General features: G+C 48.7%; 1 protein-coding gene across 6 annotated transcripts in view; it reads right to left on the reverse strand.

The window, feature by feature from the left end:
- The window catches only part of SEZ6L (seizure related 6 homolog like), a 184,003-nt gene that overhangs the window by 53,315 nt on the left and 112,526 nt on the right, over positions 1–18,162 (reverse strand). For 3 of the 6 annotated variants that reach the window (XM_070626958.1, XM_070626957.1, XM_070626959.1), the window contains exons 3-9: positions 17,779–17,912; positions 15,270–15,462; positions 13,105–13,290; positions 9,313–9,478; positions 5,468–5,634; positions 4,864–5,058; positions 3,241–3,379 (exon numbers count right to left, since the gene is read on the reverse strand). In XM_070626958.1, coding sequence (XP_070483059.1) covers positions 3,241–3,379; positions 4,864–5,058; positions 5,468–5,634; positions 9,313–9,478; positions 13,105–13,290; positions 15,270–15,462; positions 17,779–17,912 — 1,180 coding nt within the window. Of the gene's footprint in view, positions 1–3,240; positions 3,380–4,863; positions 5,059–5,467; positions 5,635–9,312; positions 9,479–13,104; positions 13,291–15,269; positions 15,463–17,778; positions 17,925–18,162 lie in introns of all 6 variants that reach the window. The other 3 variants (XM_070626956.1, XM_070626955.1, XM_070626954.1) reach the window with 1 other exon arrangement.

Raw genomic sequence — 18,162 nt, forward strand, 5'->3', positions numbered from 1 at the left:
CGTCCCAGATCCCATGCGATGTGCTGTGCATACGTTATCTCCAATTTGCGTAATTACCCATCTGCAATTATCTCTACTCACATTAGCTCTAATTTATGTAATTATTATCTCTCCGTAATAATGTTCACATTCATTATTGCTCACGGGTATAAACTATGCAGCTCAGGGCCTAGCACACAGTAGGTCTTTCATAAGTGGCGACTAATTGGAAGCGTTATCCTCACGCCCATGGCATCAACAGACTTGGCCGGGAGAAAGGGGAGAAAGTGTCCCCTCTCACCTGGCACATGGGGCTCATGTCTTCCTGACTCAGCAGACACCGCCCAGAGCCCGCTGTGGGCCACCTACCCAGCTCAGGCAGCGGTGCCAACTCCGCCCTCCTCGCTGATGTGATAAATAACAAATGCAAACACTTAGGCCATGCGAGGGGCCCCGAGGATGGAATTATTTTTACTATCAAACCCAAATTGGTTTACTAAAACTGTCAGCGGAAACCAAGCAAGATAAATTAAACCCAGCAGCTCCCGGGCCTCACGTAACCCTCGCTGGTGAGATGCTATTTTCACTCCCTCTGTGGGAGGAAGGAGGTGCCGGGGCCAGACGCCGCTCTGCCAAGCGTGTGCCAGAGTCTGCCAGCGAGAGGCTCCGGGTGGTGACCGGAGGCCCCCGCTCCCTTCTGGAAAACTTTGATCCTGTTAACTGCTTAAAACCCTTCCCCTGCCACCCAACTTGGGTGGGTCCAGACTCCCTAATGCGGCCTTCGGGGCCCTGCCTGATTCCGGTCCTTCCTCATTGATGCTGCCGCTCCTGCATCACCGAGCTCCAGATTCCCGGGGCTTCCTCCAGCTGCTTTCAAATGCTGGCAAGGATCCCAGGCCCTGGAGACAGGCCAACGGAGTTCGAATCCCAGCTCTGCCAGTTCCCAGCTGTGTGATCATAGTCACTCCTCCACCTCTCCGAGCCTCAGTTTACTCATCTGGAAAACGGAGGTAATGTTAGAACCCATGGCATGCGCCTGCTGTGAAGGTGCCTGGGGTGTGAATGTCTGGGACACACTGAGTGCTCAGCATATATTCGATATAGACAGACAAGAAGAGTCTTGCCTTCTTGCATCTGGACCTTAGCACATGCTGTTCCTTTTGGCTGGCACACTGTTCCCCTCCACCTCTGCCCATCTTCTATCTGTCCTTCAGGTCTCAGCATAGGTTGGGGTTTCTCTGTTTCGGCACTATTGGCACTTTGGGTCAGCTCTTTCTTTGTGGTGAGGGCTATCCTGTGCATTGCAGGACATTGAGCAACCTCTCTGGGCTCTCCCCACGAGATGCCAGTAGCACCACCTCCCCCCACTAATTATGACAACCAGAAATGCCCGCAGACATTGCTAAGTGTCCTGGGGACAACAGGGTCCCCAGTTAGATGTTGCTTTCTCAGGAATGCTTGTCTCCATATCCTCCACCGGGCTCACCTTTCTCACTCTGGACCCTGACTTAGAAGTCACTTCCTCCTTGATTTGACTCAGTGTCCCTCAGCTGCCTGTCCTCCCCATCATTGCTCTTATCACACTGCATATAGTTTCTTGTCTGCCTTGCCCACTAGATGGTGAGGGCAGAGACTGTCCCACTTTTCTCACAACTGTACTTCCAGCACCTAGCCTGGTACTTGTACACAGTAGGTGCACACCTGTTTTTTTTCAGCGTTAATAGAGCCCATCCAATCTATTCTTTTCCAATATAAACTTTACTGCTGAAGGGACAACTATCAGAGTCTTTCCAGTGCCTAATAATGTGTTTGGCTCATAGTAGACACTCAAAAAAAAAATGTCTTGAATGATGAGCCCTTTATTCCAGGCTCTAGAAGTCAGAGAGATGAGAAAGGGAGAAAGGGGGTGAATTCTCACTGGGGAGCAAGCGAGGGAGGCAATGGGCATGGGATGCTTAAAACCCCTCCAGCAGCCATGAAACACTGATATATCAAGACCCTCATTACAGATGAGAAAGACCAGGGCCCAAGAGAAGCCCAAAGTCACAGAGCTGGACAGCGGGGGAGACAGAATGCTGACCCAGGTTGGCCTGGCCCCAAGTCCCCAAGAGGCTACTGAGCAAGGTCTGCAAATGCTCAACTCAACTGGAGCAGGAGGTCCTGGGACAGCCTCTGAGGACCTTCCCACTGCCTCTCATGGGCAGCTTCCAAAGACAGTCACTCATAATTTTGCAAATAATTTTCCTCTTCTCTTGCAAGGCTCCTCTGCAGAGCCAGGCTGCCCCTGAGTCCTGCTTCCCAGCCAACTGGGTTTCTATTTCAGGCTTGAGGGAAGCGCTGACCCCCAGAGGCCCTGGCTGCATCCAGAGATGCTCTTCAGAGCTGGGTATTTCCCTGACTCTCTGCCCACCCTCCCCGCCACGGTGTCTGCTTCTGTTGGGAATCCCTTCCTTCTTCTTCTCCAGACACCACCATCCATCTCTGTCCCCTTCTCTCAGTCCCTGGGTAGTTGGGGGGGGGGGAAGTTCTAGATGAAGCATCTATTAGGCTCCCCCACTGAGCACCGGACACAGCCACACAGCCAGGTGAGTCCCTTCATTACAGCATTTCTTCACTCAGTAATCATTTCCTGAGCACCTTCTATGTGTCAGGATGTGTTAGACCCTGGGACACAGCTAAATCAGACCAGGGCCTGACTGCAAGGACCTTCTGGCCTAGTCAAGAGAGACAGATAGGAAAATAAACTATTGCAGTACAAAGACTACGTGTTATACTGCCTTCTTCCTCCTGGCCACGCCCACCATTCAGTCCTTTGAAAATACTGTGCTTGCTCTGGCCACAGGGCCTTTGCATATTCTGTCCCTTTAGGATGCATTCACTCCAATTCATTGTTTAGTTCTGAGCTTTAGTATCAGATCTTCAGGGAATGCTTTTCTGACCTTCCTCTTTATATCACATCCCATTATAGACTCTCATAGCACCGCGCACCTTTCTTTACATTGCTTATCAAAGTTACATATGCAGTTATTGGTGTATTTTTTTCATTTAATGCCTGCTTCCTTAGTAGACTAAACTTCCTGAGGGTAGGGACTCTTTCTGTGTGTGTATGATTCTGTTTCCCTCACCATTGGGACCCAAGTTCTTTGCACAGTCCCTGACACATAGTAGATGCTTAATTAACATTGATTGAACGAATAAAGCAGGAGCAATTTCTTCCCCAATCTGGCTGGATTGGGGGTCCACCCAATCATTAACACTCACAACTGGATATCTAAGAAGATCCGTTTCTCCTCCCCTACGTGAATCTTCCAGATACAATCTTCGCCTTCCACGTAGGGCTCTGGCCAGTTGGGGGACAGCACCACCCCGGCCACGGCAGAGAGCTCCCCACCGCACATGGCTGTAAAAGACACAGACAGACAGACACTTCATTCATAAGGAAGTCAATGTGGCATAGCGGTTAAGGGTGTGGGCTGTGAAGTCTGACAGCCACGGCTCGCTGCGTACCGCGGACAGCTCCCCTCTCCTCAGGCAGTCCATACATGTTTGTGGGATGATTAAATTAGGACTGGCCACCTGACTCCTTTAGCGGAGAGTTGGCGAAGGTGGGGCGAAGGGCGCCATCGTTCTTTCAGGACCAAGGACAGAGCTCAGAGTTCCGCGTGAATCCTCAGTAGCCCTGCCCTTGCACAGGGCGAGTGGCGGCTAAGGGATGCTATGTTGCAGTCAGGTGTACCTGGGTTCGAGTCTTGCTTCTGCCACCAACAGGCTCTGGGACAATGCACGTAACTTCTTGGAGCTTCAGTTCCCTTCCTCTTTAAAGCCAGAGTAACACCACTGCTGACTTCACTGGGTTATTCTGAAGCTTAACTGAGTTCATGGGAGTCAAACCCAGCACAATGCCGGGCACAAGACAAGCGCTCGATAATTCTCAGTTCGCATGACTGGGAAGGGCCCCCGCTCTGAACTGGAAGCAGAGATGCGGCCGCACCTGGTGCCTTGACCTTTAAATTCCACTCTGTTCGCTGCCCTGGAAAGTTCTCAAAGTGGCAGAGGCCAAAGCACCAATAAATTCTGCTCTGTTAAACCAGCACATTTAATACAGGGATCAATTCCTCACCACGACGAGGCTGTGATTTCATGCCAACAGCCATCCGGGCGGCGGCTGCCAGGAGCGAGCACTCTCTTCATTACTCCACACACTCCACATGGATCCAGGCTCAGGGCAGCTCATTGGCCACGAATATGGGGAGATGGGGAGGGCACTGGGAGCCCACGGAGATGAGGGCCCCATGCAGCCAGCACTGTCCAGAGAGGCTCAGAGCACAGGTCTCTGAGAACAGAGGGACCTGAATTCCATTCCCACCTCTGCCAATTACCCTCAGTCTGTTCTCAGGTACGTCCCTTCACAGCTTCAGTTTCCTCTGTGAATGGGGTCAATATATGTACCTTGCAGGGTTGTGGTGAGGATTAAATCAGATAATGTGCACACCACCCTTGGCACAGTGCCTGGGACACAGCTTTTTCACTCCTATTCACTATTGTGATTATCATCATTATTATCAATTAGACTCAGGGCTGCCATGTGATGTTGGGTGGGTTGTGAACTGTGCAAGAGCGCATAGCAGACGGGGTACATAGCAGCTGAAATCCATGCACAGACCTTTCACCAAGATGTGCACCTTATAAAATTTATCCATTTTGTAATTTTCCTGAGGACCAGCAGCAAACGTGATCCAAAGGACAGTGAGCGCTGGAAGGGATTCAAATGATAAAATCAGTAAGAAAATCGGTGACATGCCTCTAAACTGGGGCCTTTGCCTCTTCATCTGAAGGGGTGGAGGTCCCTGGGGCCCCTGGGAGGAAGGCAGTGGGCCCACTCACCTCTGCACAGGGGCTCCGTGTCATTCCAGTACGGGTCCCGCACGTTGATGCACTCGATGACGGCCGGGCCCTGCTCCAGAGAGTGGCCGGGGTCGCACGTGAACTCCACTGTGGTCCCGATGTTATAGGTGGGGTCGGATGTGGTGAAGTTCCCATTCTGAATGTAGGGCTCATAACAGTGGCCTTTCTCAAATGCTGGGGCGGGGGTACAAAAGAGGGACAGCAGCCCAAAATGAGCCAGGGGCCACCCACAGCCCTGTATCTCAGAAGATGGCTCCCCTCTTGCTGTTCAGGGAAGCTCCATGGAAAATGGGTACCAGATCCTGCGGTCCAGTTCCAACTGACTTGCTGAGGGCCCTGGGGCTATTAACTTGCCTTCCTGGGGCCTTATTTTTTAAAAAACCTAAAATGGAAATAAGGACCTCTGCCCTCCCAATCCCGCAAAGTCTGCGTTTGGAAGCCCACGGGTCACACTAGCCACTGGGTCTCCCCCATCCTTTGCAGGCCAGATTTCTACCTCCTAGGACACAGTCCCAGCCCCACTATCCTTCTTCTGCTCCCACACCACCACTCCAGGAGGGGGGAGGTCCCCGGGGACCCTCACCCTCGAACCGGATGTTGAAGGCTGAGGCCACTTGCGGTTGGTCCGACGTGAACTCGATGCGGATGCTGTTGCCTTCGCTCAGCAGGCCCTCGAAGGGGACACTCTCGATTTGGAGGGAGTCGTAGAGAAGAGCGGACTTGTTGGTGAGCCCGCTGTACACCATCATTCTGGCAGCGGGAAAGGAGAGGAGGGCCACTGAGTGGTCTCGGGTCGCTTGGGACACATGGTGGCAGGAGGGATGTGCAAAGAGCACCACATCTGGAGCCTCATTCCCAGACTCAAACCCAGACTTCACCCCTTCCTTGCCTGGACAAGCTGCTTCACTTTATTGGACCTGTTTCCTTTCCTGTAGATGATTGTCCTAGACTCCTCATAGACTATTCTGAGATTCCAGGGAAAGTGATAAGTGCAGTGGAATGAACCTGACTGAAAAATTGATACTGATTAATATTACTAGTTGAGAAGTTGGGATCAATGAGCTAACATCATTCCAGAAACAGTGGTATACATGGTCAGACAGTCAGAGTCCCGACTCTGTAACTTCTGAGAGGTGTGACTTTGGACAAGGACACTTTGCCTCACTGAGCCCCTGTGTCCTCATCTGTGAAATGGGTACAGTCACACCCACACCAGAGCGTGGGGATCAGAGACCGTGGGTATAAAGTGCCCAAGACAGAGTGGGCGTGCACGTCAAATTTATTACGCCTTTCACCCCGACAGGGTCTGTCTCTGATTCTCATTTCCCAGAAGCACCGTGTGGGGAGTCAGGAGTTCTGATTTCCAGAACTCCCCACCGACTGACTTGACATAAGTCTCGACACATCTTGGGCCTCAGTCTCCACAAACACAAAAGGAGGGGTCCTGACGCCTTTTCCACCTATCCTATAGGTGGGCTTTGAGAATATGACGGCATTAAGTGCCCTGAAAAACAAAGTGTGTTAGACAATATGTTGGGTATTCATTTCCACTGTTCTTAAAACCATTGGATACTTGACTCTTTGCTGTATTTTTAAAGAAATTATGCAAAAGTGGGGAAGGAAACAGTATACAAATTAGATAAGTTTCTTTTATGGAGTCATAAACAGGCATTTTTAATCCTTTGATTTTTTCCTGTGACTCATAAAAAGGGATTACGTTTCCCAGATGAATTTCTAATGTCACTAAAATGCACAATTGGAGGCATGGTTTGTTCATGTTTTCATGTGTCCTCTGTGGATGGGATGGGCAAGGGGCTGAGGTAGAGGCCAGGGGCCATCCCAGGACTGGGGAGGGGGCTCTTCACAGTCTTCTGATCCCTGCTGACTCTGTTGCATCTTGGGGGCCATGCCCAGGACTCTTCTTTCAAAGAACTGAAGTCTTTGACAAAGAGGGTCGCACTGGAGGAAATTCCCAAGATCCCAAAATCTCTGTAGTCAATTAACCTTCCAAAGATAGTGCTTTTCTAGCTATGTTCTCTGGAATGTCTGAAATAGTAACAAGTTTTGTCTCCAATCCATGTATAGCCTGTGGTCAAATGGGTTTTGGAAATGCTGGGTTAAATAAAAATTAAACTGTTTTTCTGCAGGACTCATCAGTGCCTTTGCTGGCTAATGTACATTAGCACCTTCCAAGACAGGGATAAGCATATACGGCATCTCCCAAACATGTCTGACCAGAGAATCCACCTTTTAAGCTGTATGATGGGACTGGAGTTTAGGAAATTCATTTTGGGGAGAATCATCTTAAAATCTTTCTTCATGTCCCTCCTTGACTCAAAATCCTTCCATGGCTCTCTATAGCTTACAGAAGCAGCCTGATTGAAAGCCCTTGAGCATATGACCCCAATTTACCTCTACATCTTTATCCCCCTTTCCCCATTCTCGCTACTTGGGACACTCTTCCCACTGTGTTTTGGGTTCCCTTGTTCAAGGTTTAGATCCCTTCCAAGGTTGAGATCAAGGTTCCATTTCTTATGTGGAGCCTCATCTAGCTCTAAGCTCTTGCAACTGATATATTGTGGCATTTCTGCTGTTTTCCTCAGCAAAGGGTGTAGGACAGATAAAGTTAATTTCTCTTTTCTTCTGGGCACAGTTAAGAGTCTTCATTTTGTGTGTGTGTTGGTCTTTAACCTTGAGGAAATACTACAAACTTCTCTCCCTAAAGACAGACTCAAGAACTAGTTTTCCCTGGTGGTCATCAACTCCCTGGTGTTGGAGTTGGTCTTCTTCCACAGACCTTTACAGAGCCCCATAGAAACTACGAGCGAAACTACAGCGTCAGTGCATCTGGCTCATTCATCATGATTTTAAAACCCAGAAAATACTCATTTTGGTTAACTTTTGTTTCCTCTCTGCTCATTCTCATCATCGAATGTGAACTTAGACTTGATTTATCCCCAGAGCCATTCAGAAGAGGCAGGCTCGAGGTGTAAGTTTTAGAAAGTGTCTTTCACCGAGGATTCCCAGGTACAGCTCCTCGATCGGTCTCCAGCAGGAAAGACTGGGAATACATTTTCTAAAGACTTCTCCATGTCTTTCTGATGCTACTGGGAAGCCACGTTTTTGGAGCCCCTGTTCTACGCTTTGTAATTTAAAGCGATGATTTATTGATACGGAGTTGTTCAGGATAAAGCCAGACTACTTGGAAGGAAGTGGACTCAAGAGTTGGGTAAATTATTCAGTCTTCTGGTTTTTCTCTATGCATCCTTTCCTACCTGAAGAAGTTAACGGTCCAGGTTTGAAGCTTCAAAGAAGCCAGGACATGGTAATTCTAAGAAGAAAGTCTGATAGATTCCAGAATTTTAAGGTGCTGGCATTCTGGAAGTGTAGCAAATGCTGTCAGGGCCCTACCCCTTCAGCACTCATTGCTCACACATTTTCTGCCAGCTTCCTACCCAAAGTCTCTGAGAATCAGCCAGCTCAACCAGCTCAAGGGGTGGCTGGCACTGTTGGGGAGGTAGTGTGCCTAGGAGCATCCCTCATCTGACGGGGGATGGGAAGTGGTGGACAAATACCCCAGCTCCCTCACCCCTCCAATATGACCACCTGAGGTCTGCTCAACACAGTTTCCCAGAGGCCCCCGGTGGATAGAGCCCCAGCTGCCCCCACAGTCCCCTGCTTATTAACACATACTGTGTGGAGTTCCCTCCCTTCCCTGTTCACTGTCCCATTTTTCTGCCAGTGTCCTCTAGGATCAGCTCCCAAATAAACTACGTTCCCTCACATCCTCATTGCCATGTCTGTTTCCACTGGAACCTAATCTAAGACAGCAAGTCTAAGCAGCTGACATCCTAGTTTCTAGAACATCCTAGAACATTCTAGCATAAGGTCCTAGAATATTAAAGTTTTACGATTCTAGAGTCTTTGCATATTACTTAGAGTCCACAGACGTGGTCTTGCTTAGATGTTGTCTTGTAACTTCTCCCTAGTTTTTTCATGCATGTAAGTCTAGTTTTTCCATGTCATACCAGGAGCCAATGTTTTCTACTTTTCTCCATGGAGCCAAATACACGACATGGCACAGAACAGGTACTCAATAAACACTCCCTCCTTGTTCAACTGGAGAAAGGGGTGTGCCAGAGAAAGAATGGGGAAGTGCAATATGGGGGATCTGGATTCCCTTCTTGCCTCTTCCTATATCCTACCGTGTGACCTGGGGCAAGTCCCTTTCTCTCTGTGTGCACTGTTTCCTTACCTGTAAAAGGAAGAGATTGAAGCTGATGGTCTCTAACACCCTTGCCATGCTCCCAAGCTCTTTCTTGACTTCCATGAGCCAAAGCTTCAGCCATTTCACGACCCCAAGTCCCTAGCCACATTCTAACACTCTTAGGAGGGAATGAGGCTGGCTGGGGACCCTCAGGGGCTTACCTGTCCTTCTCATGCAGTGACAGCCTCTCGAAGTGCAGATGCAGCTTCTGGCCCTCTGGAGCCTCAATTGTCCACACACAGAACTGGCCACCATTGGTGTTTCCAGGGTGACTTGGGGAGAGGACGCGGCCAATGGTGGCATTGTGCACAGCTCCTCCACAAGGGGCTGGGGGCAGAAAGTAGGGGTGGGTGGGTGATGAGAGGAGAGTGTAGACAGAGAGGAAGTGAGTGTTTCATTCTCCCCTGATCGCCCCCCAACCCCTCAGTGGGAGGAAACAGGATGGGAGACCATGGAGAAGACCTGTCCTCCTGGGCTGAGTTCATCCTGTTTGATAGAAGATCTCGTTCTATGACTGGAGCCATCACCAAGTGTTTCCCATGGTAGGGAATGAATGACTGTGATTTAAGGATTTTTTTCCACAGCGCTGCCTATGCCCTGATTCTTAATTACAAAATGGTAATCAAGAAGGACATAAAACAGGCAGTTCACAAAAGAAGAAATACACTTTTAGTACTTAGCCCTAAAAAATTCAGCCTCACTAATAATAAAAGAAATGCAAACCTAAATTATATTCTATTTGCGTCCACCTAATTGGTCAAGATAAAAAGCAGCAATAAACCAGAGATGGTAAAGGAGATGGGAAGTGGTCACTCACTCACAACTGGTTAAAATGCGACTTGCTGTGACCTTTCAGGAGGGAAATTTGGTGAAAAATCTAGAAAGTATGTTCAAAGACTTTGACTTAGTAATTAAAGTTCTGGGAATTTATGCTAAAAAATAGATTTAGAGATTTTTTTCACCAAAATTTATGCATGAGGATGTTCCCTGCTAAATTGTTTCTAAGAGCCAAAAATGAGAAATAGCATGAATGTCTTCTCACAGCTTTTTGGTGAAATAAATATATTCCACTCATATAGTTATTAAAAACTATGTTCTCAAAGAATACTTAGGAACATAGGAAAATGTCCACTATATTTTAAGTGGAAAAAAAAAGTTAGAAAATGATCTGCCATACCTATTTCAATAAGTTATTTGCAAGGATCAATTGAGACCATAAAAATAAAAAGGATTTGATCCAGTCTTCTACACTTTTGTATTTCTTGAAAACTTTTCTTACCAGAACTATATATTACTTTTATCATAAAAATCTAACAAAGAGTACTAAAAAGTGATTTGTGAACTTGGAAGAGATATACAAATATGAGAAAGTAGTCTTATTCTTAGGAGATATTTGGTTCTCATTAAATGTTAGTTGAATGACTGCACGACTAATAAGGACTTGCGCTAGGAAGAGAAAGGTAGATGGCTCTCTCTGCTCCGGACTCTGGGGTGACCCACAGCAAAAACACTGCCAGGAAGCCCTATATTTCTTTCAGGACCACGGACAGAGCACCGGGTTGCTGTCTCCGGGACGCTTTCTGGTCCCAAAGTGGAGGTTCAAACCTGGCCACGATTCTGCTGTGGCTCTAGGACAAGTCACCGAAGCTCTCTGAACCTCGAGTTCACTGCAAAATGGTGATAACAATTCCACCCTCTTTATAGGACTGCGATGAGGAATCAATGAAATGATGCATGCAGAGGCCTGGGCGCAGTGCCTGGCACAGAGTAGGTCCCTGAAACATAGCCAGCTTTATTACTCTATGGCTCAGGAGCTGAGAAGATGGAGGGCACTGTCCCTGGTGGGGGGCGCCCGCCATCTGTCCTCCCCAAGCTGCCGCTCATTTGCTGCCTCTCTGCTCCCCTTCCCTGTCTTATTAAGTCGACTGATGGCTCAGTTTGGCTTCAATTTGCCAGCCATGGCTCCCCATCCATCTTTCTTAGCACAAACTGAGGCTTAATTCCTCTATGATTTCACACATAGATAAAGATTAACCCGAGAGAGGCGTGGAGACCAACTGCCCCATGGTTTGGATTTTTTTTCTTTGTTATAAAGAAAAAGAGAACAAATTCTGAAGGGCCTTGGGGAACAGTACCACAACAATTAAATCTTAAAATTTATCATCAACTCTCATTTGCTTTTTGGATTCCAGTGACCATAAATGCCTGGAGGACAGGAATTATCTTTTATTGTTCCCAGTATTCTCCTTGGCTCATGACCTGCACACAGTAGGTGCTCAGCTTATATGGGCAGCCTATACTCTCCTGGCCACTGTCAGGACTTTTGAGAATCTAATAGGGTTTTGCTCTCTTGACAGTTGAGGAGGGTCAAGCCTATGCCCACTGGTGCAAGGCCAGTGTGGTATAGCCCAGTGCTTCTCAAATAGTGCACGTGGATCACACGAGGGGCATGTTAAAATGTGGAGTTTGATTCGGTTGGTCTTGTCTGGAGCCCAGGACTGAGTGTTTCTAATAATCTCGCTGGTCTGCAGACCCCACTTTGAGTAGTGAAGGTGTAAGATAAAGAGCTCAGGTGGGAAGGGTTCTGGACTTAATTCAATTTCTATCTGGAGACTTTGGGCAAGTGACTTCACCTCCATGAGCCTCAGTTTGCTCATCTGTAAAGTGGGGATAATGCTTCCCACCATGTAGGACTGCTGTGAGGATTTATTGCAGCCCTGCCATGGTGCTCTGTACATATTGACTGGACTCAAAATATGGCAGCCGTCACACCAAAAGCATAAGCAACAAAAGAAAAATAAAGATAAATTAGACTTCATTAAAGTTACAAACTTTTTTGCATGAAATGACACCATCAAGAAGGGAAAAGACAATCCACAGAGTAGGAGAAAATATATGCAAATCGTATATTGATAAGGGTCTAGTATCCGGAATATGTAAAGAACTCTTACAACTCAACAATAAAAAGACAAACAACCAAATAAGGAAAACAGGCAAAGGACTTAAATAGACATCTCCCCTAGAGGATAAACAAATGGCCAGCAAACATATTAAAAGATGCTCAACATCATTAGCCATCAGGGAAATGCAAATCAAAACCCATAATGAGATACCAGTTTATACCTACTAGGATGGCTGTAATAATGAAAAGGAAACATGGAAAATAGCAAGTGCTGGTGAGGATGTGGAGAAATTGGTACTCTCATATATGGCTGTTGGGAAGACAAAATGGTGTAGCCACTGCGGAAAATAGTTTGATGGTTTCTTAAAAAGTTAAACATAGAATTACCATATGACCCAGCAATTCCAATTCTAGGTATCTACCCAAGAGAAAGAAAAACATGTCCACACAAAAACTTAGACACAAATGTTCATAGCAGCATTATTCCTAATAGCCAAAAAGTAGAAACAACTCAAATGTCCACCAATGAATGAACAGATAAAATGTGGTCCATCCATACAATGGAATCTTATTCAGCCATGAAAAGGAATGAAGTTCTGATACATGCCAACACAATGAATGCTGAAAACATTACACTCAGTGAAAGAAGCCAGACACAAAAGTTCACATATTATATGATTCTGTTTATGTGAAATGTCCAGAACAGGCAAATCCATAGAGACAGAAAGCAGATTGGTGGCTGGCGAGGCTTGGGATGCAGGAAGAAGAGAAGAAGTGGCTGCTAATGGGTACAGGGTTTCCTTTTGGGGATGATGAGGATTTTCTGGAACTAGAGAATGGCAATGGTTGTATAATATTGTGAATGTACTAAATGTCACTAATGGTGAATTCTATGTTATGTGTATTTGATCACATAATACACATTTAAATGGCAGCAACCATCTCTGTTTCCAGCAGTCTCTTCCCTAAGGTCAATCTTGATGCCCTAGGTGTTGCTCTCTCCCCTCTTAGTGGACCATCCGTGTTTGGTCCAGCGGAGGCCGGAGCGTACCTGAGCAGATGGGCTCCTGGCTGCTCCAATGGGGCTTGGAGGCATTGATGCATGTCAGCGTCTTGGCACCCTGGAGCTCGTAGCCCAGGTGGCAGTGGAAGTGGGCCACCCCGCCGGAGTGCAGGTCCATCACGGTGACATCCCCGTAGTCGGGGCGGCGGGGGAAGTTGCAGCTCAGCATGAAGGCTGGGGAGAAAGGCAGAGGCAGACAATAATCATCCGTCCGAGGGGGAGACAATGAACGTGACCCACATCTCGGGAGCCAATTTGTGCTGAGGAGAAAGATGAGGCCCCTGGGGACTCCGGAGTGCTGGAGGAGGGTATTTTTGTGACTCTCGTTGATCATACGGTGCTGAGACTGCCAAATTAGCACTTTTCCTGGGCTCAAAGCTCCCCACCCTGCCTAGCCAGAGACAGCAGGTTTGGGGTGAAAAATGAGTTCCTCTACCTTGTTTGAGCCTTTGTCCACGTGGACGTAGAATGGCCTTCTCCTTGAGCACAGGAGGGACAGTATCGCCCAGATAGATTAGTCCCACCTGCACGGACATCTTAGGTGTTTGTTAAAAAAGCAGACTCTTACACCAGAATTAGAATAACCAGCTCTTCAAGAAATGCCAAAGGGTATGAAAAGCTTAAACACAACTATCCTGGGAGGTAAGCCGTTGGGTTTTGGAGGGAGAGCAACATGAGTTCACGTTTTTACTCTATCACTTGAAAACTGTGTGACCTTGAGAAAGTGGCACGGCGCCCAGGACTTCACTCTCCTCATCTTCCCAGTGAAGCTGGTAAGGTCCCCCCACCCCCCCCAGGTGGTGGTAAGGATGAAATGGGCTAATGCCAAGCAAGAGCATCCTCTGCCCAGTGTCTGGCACACAGCGCCCACTAGAGGGGGTGGCAGACGGGTGTGTGGGGCCATGTTGAGCTCCTCAATTTTCTTAAGAGGAAGTTGAACCCATCCGAGCCCCACCCCTAGACCGTGATCTGATCTCCCCTACAGAACAGGGCATCTATATTCCCAGGACTCATCAGGAGGAATAAACCCAACTTCATGGTTCAACAAGCTGTGTTTTTCCCATTTTTTAATTAACAAAGACAACAGACGGTATTCTCAATATGGAAAAGATGTCATGAAACAGACACTCCCACATGCCGTCATCCACCTGGTTCAGAAACATCCAAGGGGAAAGCTTAAAAGGATGGTTTCTCCAGATGTTTGGTCCATTTGATGTAAAAGTGGATGGTTTTCAATACCCTGCTGTGTGCCTAAGGACCCCACTTTCCAGTCGGTTATTTGGCAGGTGTCCAGGGAGAAGCCTCTGGTGGAGGGAAGCAACCTGAGGGCGTGGGAACTGCCCGGGTGGTGGGGAAACGGGATGACGAGGGAGAGAGAGAGAAGGAAGAGCGGATGGAGGATGGGGATGACGAGAGGGACGGGAGGAGAGGCAGAAATAAAGGAAGCAAGAAAAGAGGGAAGTGGAGAGAAAGAAGGAGAGAGGAAGGAAGAGAAGAGAAGTGAGAAGTAAGCAGAGAACAAGAGAGATTTAGAAATAGACAGGAAAGAAACACTGTACACGAAGAAAAAAGAGAAAGGGGCCCAGCGGCAGAAGCGCTTTACCAGAAGTCCACAGACTCACAGGGGATTCACGGATCAAACTCAGGAGCCATGACCTTGAACCGGCAAAGGGGGCTGGCTTACTTTCCTTAACCTTTAACTGATCTGCCGTGTTTCCTTCAATCACGAATGTAGGCGACAAAGTGTAACAAATTAGCAGAAACTGTGACTTTGTCACCAAGATCAATCACAGATATTTTCATATCATAATGGATATCTTGACACATTTCTGATGCTCCTCAGTACTTTGAAATTACAGTAATTATCAGAACTTCCAGGAGACATTATGATCTAATGTCTTAATAAAGAAGCACATGGATTACGATATCATAGATTAAAACAATATTTTGACAACTGTACTTCAGGATGACTGGTTTCCTTTTTAATTGTATACATTTTATTTCATGCTCTTAAAAATGTTCTTCTGAGAGGGGGTCCATAGGTTGGACCAAACTGCCAGAGGGATCCCTGGCACAAGAGGTTTGAGAATCCTTGGCTGCAGGGGGAAACTGAGACACGCGGCTTCATCTCATCAGCCGCGGCCCGATCATACCCTGGTAGTGCAGCTGGAAGGTCCCGAGGCCGTCGTCCTGGAAGGTCCGGAAGTAGACGGAGATGGTGTTGGTGGGGCTTCGGATCACCTGCCCCTCCACCAGGAGTGTCTGGTTGGCCAGGACGGTGAGCGTGGGGCCGTCCACCCCGCGGATGGAGAGCAGCTCCCCCTCCGACAGGTTCACGCTCTTCACCTGGGGACAGGCGGGGGCACGCAGAGAGAAACTCTGAGTCGTGTTGGAGCCGGGGCCCTCCCAGGCTGAGAGGCTGCCAGTGTAGCATCCTAACCAGCTGCAGGCAATGCCAACATAGCCCCCTCGACTGGACCCCAAGCCTCAGCCCTGGAAACATCTGGAGCCCTGGGAACATCTAGGACCCTCTCATCTCTCCAAAACCTGAGGACAGAGTAAAACCCAGCTGCAGGGCAGACGCACTGCCAGGATCTGTGGGACTCCATGGCTGGGTCCCGTGTGAAAGACTTCCAGATGCTGGCGGCCGAGACAGATTCTCCTGGAGCTTGTGGGTGGGGGCCAGGGTCTGACCAGCTTGTGCCCAATCTCCAGGGAGGCAGAAGAAGGCATCCCACCAGAATGTAGGCTCCATGGAGGGAGGGACTTTTCCTTGTGGCTCAGTGTCCCCAGTGCCCAGAATAGTGCCTGGTATATAGTGGGTACTCAATAAATATTGATCGAATGATTGAATACATTCTTCCCCTTCTGCATGGACTGGTGAGTGAGGGAGTGGCAGCCTCATTCTGGGGCATTCTCAGGCTCATTGTTATCCTCCCAGATGGTGGCTCCCACTATAGAGATTCCTTCAAGAACCATGTGTTTGGTGCCAGGTCCACTTTCCCAGCTTGGGGGAGAAAGAAGGAGGACACTTTAATTATACAAAAAGACACTGAACCAATGGAGTAGGTGTGCAGTGGGGACTTTAGTCAGTTCCCAGTGTCCACTTTGAACATTGATGCCTCCCGTAGTGGGACCTGGGATCCTAGTCCCTCTGCCCCTGGTCTAAGCAAGGCAGGCATCAACCCCTTCCTCTTTTTAGGCCATACACCTTACTCTCTTTTCTCTTTGATGGACTCCTACTTATTTGCCAAAGCCCCACCAAAACTGCCCTCCTCTGTGAGACCTTCCCTGCCTGCCGAGGAGCTTGCCTATCCCCCCACTGTGATTCTACGAGACTCCCCATAAACGTCGAGGAGACACCTTTTCAAGTGGCATCCTAACATCTTCTATGCACGTCTGTGTCAGTCACAAAGCTGTGAACTTCTTTAGGGCAGGCCCTGCCTCAGCTTTGCACATCACTATATCCTGCAGTGCCAACTGCTGGGACTGGTACACAGCAGGTGCTCAATGAAGGAATTCTGTGCCTGATAAAGAGCTCCATCCAGTATCAGACACAGAGTGGGTCTCTTCCCGGGGTGGAGGAAAGGGTTCATTAAGTGCCGCCATCTGATGGACCGCAGCTTTTCTCCAGTTCACTTTAATTCCGTGAGTATTTATTAAGTACCTGCTATGTGCCACACCCTGTGCTTAGTCAGCTCTGGGGGCTGCAAAGAGCACAAGTTCTGCTGCTGAGCGCTTACCTGTATCCATCCAGCACAAGTCAGGAAACCCTCCCCTGGGCAAGGTTCTGGTTAGGTCACGCCACCGACCCCGCTCAAAAAACTCGTGACCGCTCCTCACTGCTCACTAGAAAAAGGTCATATCCAGACCTCTGACCTTGGTCGGGCAGGGTCTGCCACCACGTGGCTCTGGCCTCCCTTTCCAGCTCCACTTCTGTCCTTTCCTCTGTGGGACCGTGAACTGGACAGTTTACCGCTCCCGGGCCTGTCTCCCTGGCCCATTTGATAAAGGACTTCTCAGGCCCGGCGGCCAGTTGGGGAAGGCCTGGAGCCAGGGCGGGGATGATTTGTAATGTGCACTGAGCACTCGCTCTCTGCTAGGCTCTGGCTGAATGCTCTCTGTGCATTGTCATCCTTACTCCTCTCCTAAACTCTGTAAAGTAGTAACCTTATCATCTCTATTTTATGGATGGGGAAACTGAGGCTCAGAGAGGTGGAGTTCCTTGCCCAATGTCACGCAGCTTTAACTGGGAGAGCTGGGACTTCAAACCTAGACGTTTGAGGGCTATGCCACTCTGCCTTTCTGTTCTTAGCTGACAGGCAAAAGTTTGCAAATGGAATGAATTGGTTGGGGCTTCCCTGGATGTGTGTGTGTACGTGTGTGTGTTTGATAAGCAGGATATCAGAGGACTTTCCTTATGGGTATAACGCCTCCCAATTTATCAACACATCCCCTCCCCTTCATGTGCACCAAGCCATTTCATCTGTGCACTGAGTTGGGAACTCCTATTCACTCGCCAAAGCCCAGCTCAAATTGCCCTGATGAGGGCAAAGAGAGAACCAAACCGGTTAAGACGATAACAGTAAGCCAAGTCAGACAATCCTCTGGCGATTTCCTACTGGGAGAGGCAGCCTCGGCAGGGCCCCTGTCTGCGGTTACCTGGAGCTCCACCCCGTAGCCAGTGTAGACCGTCACGTTGTACGTGCACTCCAGGAAGTTGCTGAGGGGCAGCGGGGGGTAGTCTCCGGAGTCAATGTAGCCCTCGGGATCGGAGAAGCTCACACTGCAGAGAGCTGGAGGAAGCTCTTTCATTAGGACACGAGGACGGTCAGATGCAATCTCTCAGACAGGCTGCAGGGTGGCACAGGGCCCCTGGGGACACCCACCTCCTCCTGGCCCCACCCCTCCCACTGCCCTTAATTCTCCTTCCGCCCCAGAATCAACACGATGATCGAGATAGCAAGAGCTGACGCGGAACCATCACCGACTGCCTGCTGCTCTGCACCATTCCCACCTGACCCTGTTCATCTTTGCAGGGACTAG

Source organism: Equus przewalskii, chromosome 7 (genome assembly GCF_037783145.1).
Source record: "Equus przewalskii isolate Varuska chromosome 7, EquPr2, whole genome shotgun sequence".
NCBI lineage: Eukaryota > Metazoa > Chordata > Mammalia > Perissodactyla > Equidae > Equus > Equus przewalskii.